At 43.7% G+C, this 2,313-nt stretch overlaps 1 protein-coding gene across 1 annotated transcript in view; it reads left to right on the top strand.

The window, feature by feature from the left end:
• Positions 1–2,313, top strand: part of UBE2A (ubiquitin conjugating enzyme E2 A) — a 9,470-nt gene extending 7,157 nt beyond the window's left edge. The window contains exons 3-4 of the mRNA XM_077753063.1: positions 391–479; positions 767–2,313. Of these exons, the coding sequence (XP_077609189.1) occupies positions 391–479; positions 767–895 (218 nt within the window). The 3' untranslated portion in view covers positions 896–2,313. The remainder of the gene's footprint in view (positions 1–390; positions 480–766) is intronic.

The raw sequence follows: 2,313 nt of genomic DNA, 5'->3' as shown, positions 1-2,313 counted from the left end.
AAGTTGATAAAGTCTTTTCCAGGATATCAGATATTTTTATCTTCATGCCAACACGAGCCCTTGTGAACTCTGCACTATGTTGTTATTTCAGATAGGAGACCGCGTTTACAAATTTAGTGGACTAAATTTCTCACAAATCTNATAACACGGCAGTCTTTTCAGAAGAAAGCGCCCGAAGTATCTTCTAGATTCATACCAATTCTATTTGACGTTCCCGGGTTATTTGACTAGCGGTGATTAGGACTCTTCTTTTTAGGAAGCTAAGTGAGAAGCACTTTAGGAATCTTTTAAAACCTCCCGAGCAAAGTATTCGTGACTGTCTGTCTTGAATATGTTATAGTCTTAATGGGTTTTATTGCGTTTAACTAAGTATCACTTCTGTGCTCTCAGTCTATGCAGATGGTAGTATATGTCTGGACATACTTCAGAACCGTTGGAGTCCAACCTATGACGTGTCTTCCATTTTAACATCCATACAGGTGATTGTTCCTTACTGTGGCCGCCTCTGGCCTTTGCTCTGTGTATATTAGCAACTGAATGGTTTTTGACAGTCCTAACTTAAGGTAGAGGGTGGCTCATTAAGACTGGAGAGCCCAGAAATCAGGCATCTGCCTAGCCAGCAGCAGATTAAGGGTACTCTGGGTTAGGATGCTAAGGGGGCTAACGGAGAGTTGTTACTCAGGACAATTCGGTGGGTTGGTTGGAATGTATACTTTTTTGCATCAAGGGACCGCCCTGTTACAGGTTGTTTCTGTTGTTTCTGTAGTCTCTATTGGATGAACCCAATCCCAATAGTCCAGCAAACAGCCAGGCCGCCCAGCTGTACCAGGAGAACAAGCGGGAATATGAAAAACGTGTCTCCGCGATAGTAGAACAGAGCTGGCGTGACTGTTGACCCGGGTGCAGCGCGAAGGAAGAGGCTGCTCAAGAGAAAAAGTCTATATTGACGTGTCTGTCACCTTCCTATTCTTCGGTGTCATTACATTTACTTTATTAAAAGCAAAATAGCTGTTGTGCCGTTTCCATCTACCCCTGCCGAGCTTTTCTTACCCCTTCTCCCCTCTCCTTGAACATCAGAAAACACCCTCTCTGAGATCAAATGTACTGTACCTGGGTTACGTGCAAAATTTGCTAACGCTCACTTCCTTTTCTGTTGTGTCTCATCTCCGGTTTCAGGGCTGCATTGTGCTACCGTGCTTTACACTAAGCTTTTAAAGTGAACCGTTACACAAGTGGCACTTGCGCACAGCTCGACGCCCAGGGTGTTATTTTTAACAAAATGATTCCTGGCCGACCCTTCACTCGTGTTGGAGTTAGACATGAGTGCTTGGAACATGGCCCATGGCAAACAGGGGAACTGATCCATGTAAACGGCCATCCCGAAAGAGCGCTGGAAGCCCAAAATGTTAGGACGGTAAGATCTAACCAGTATGAATTACAAGATGCTTTTTACCGGCAGGAAGGGGACAGTTAAAGGGCGCCACCAAAGGCTGGCCGCAGTCGTGGTGACTGACACCGCCTTTCCTTGCAGGATGCCCACTGGGCTTGCCCATGCTAAGTTTCAGAAGCCTAAAGTCGTCTCCTGCCTGGGTTTTGGCTTTTTAAAGAGGCGTGGGAACACAGGAATGAATTTTGAAGCTAGGGAAGGTTGGAGATCCTTTCATCTTTTTAAAGGAGCAGTGCTACCCCAGATAGACTTCTAATTCCCCCATCATTTTTTTAGCGTTTTAGGGAACCCAAGGAAGGGAGCCCATCTGTGGCAAACTATTTTTCCACTTGACTCCTGAGTTCTTGCGGCATGCTGTAGTTTCTTCTTCCCTTTCAGTATTATAAGGACCTTCAAGTCAACGTTCGTGATTTTCCTGTGGACATTTATACTTTAGACAGGCAGTGCGTTTAAGCCGCAGCGTGGGACGGGGCTTATACACGTTTCGTCTGACATTCCCATCGTCACCTTTTGTGCGTTTGTCACTCTTCTGAATCGAACTTTGCACAAGTAACCCATGTAAAAAAATGTACATTTTTCAAACCTTGTAAATAAAAATAACCTTAAAATTTTGTAGTCAAGGTATAATTATATTTTAGCTCACTATGAACTTTTAGTATTAACTTATTGGAATCTCACATCCACTCACTTTGCCCCTTGAAATAGACATGGTGAAAGCGAAATCAAAACCCTCTGCGAGAGGAAGAGGAGGAGTAGATCCTGTTGGAGAGGGCCTTCTTTCTTGTCATAAGTGTTAATGCTTTGTTCTTTTTTTAACGTTTTAACAAGAATGTAAAACTGTTAAATAAAACAAAGTTCCTTCAGCA

Source organism: Crocuta crocuta, unplaced genomic scaffold (genome assembly GCF_008692635.1).
Source record: "Crocuta crocuta isolate KB4526 unplaced genomic scaffold, BGI_CrCroc_1.0 scaffold944, whole genome shotgun sequence".
Taxonomy (NCBI): domain Eukaryota; kingdom Metazoa; phylum Chordata; class Mammalia; order Carnivora; family Hyaenidae; genus Crocuta; species Crocuta crocuta.
The sequence above is the reverse complement of the archived record's forward strand: the minus strand, read 5'-3'. Positions and strand labels throughout refer to the sequence as shown.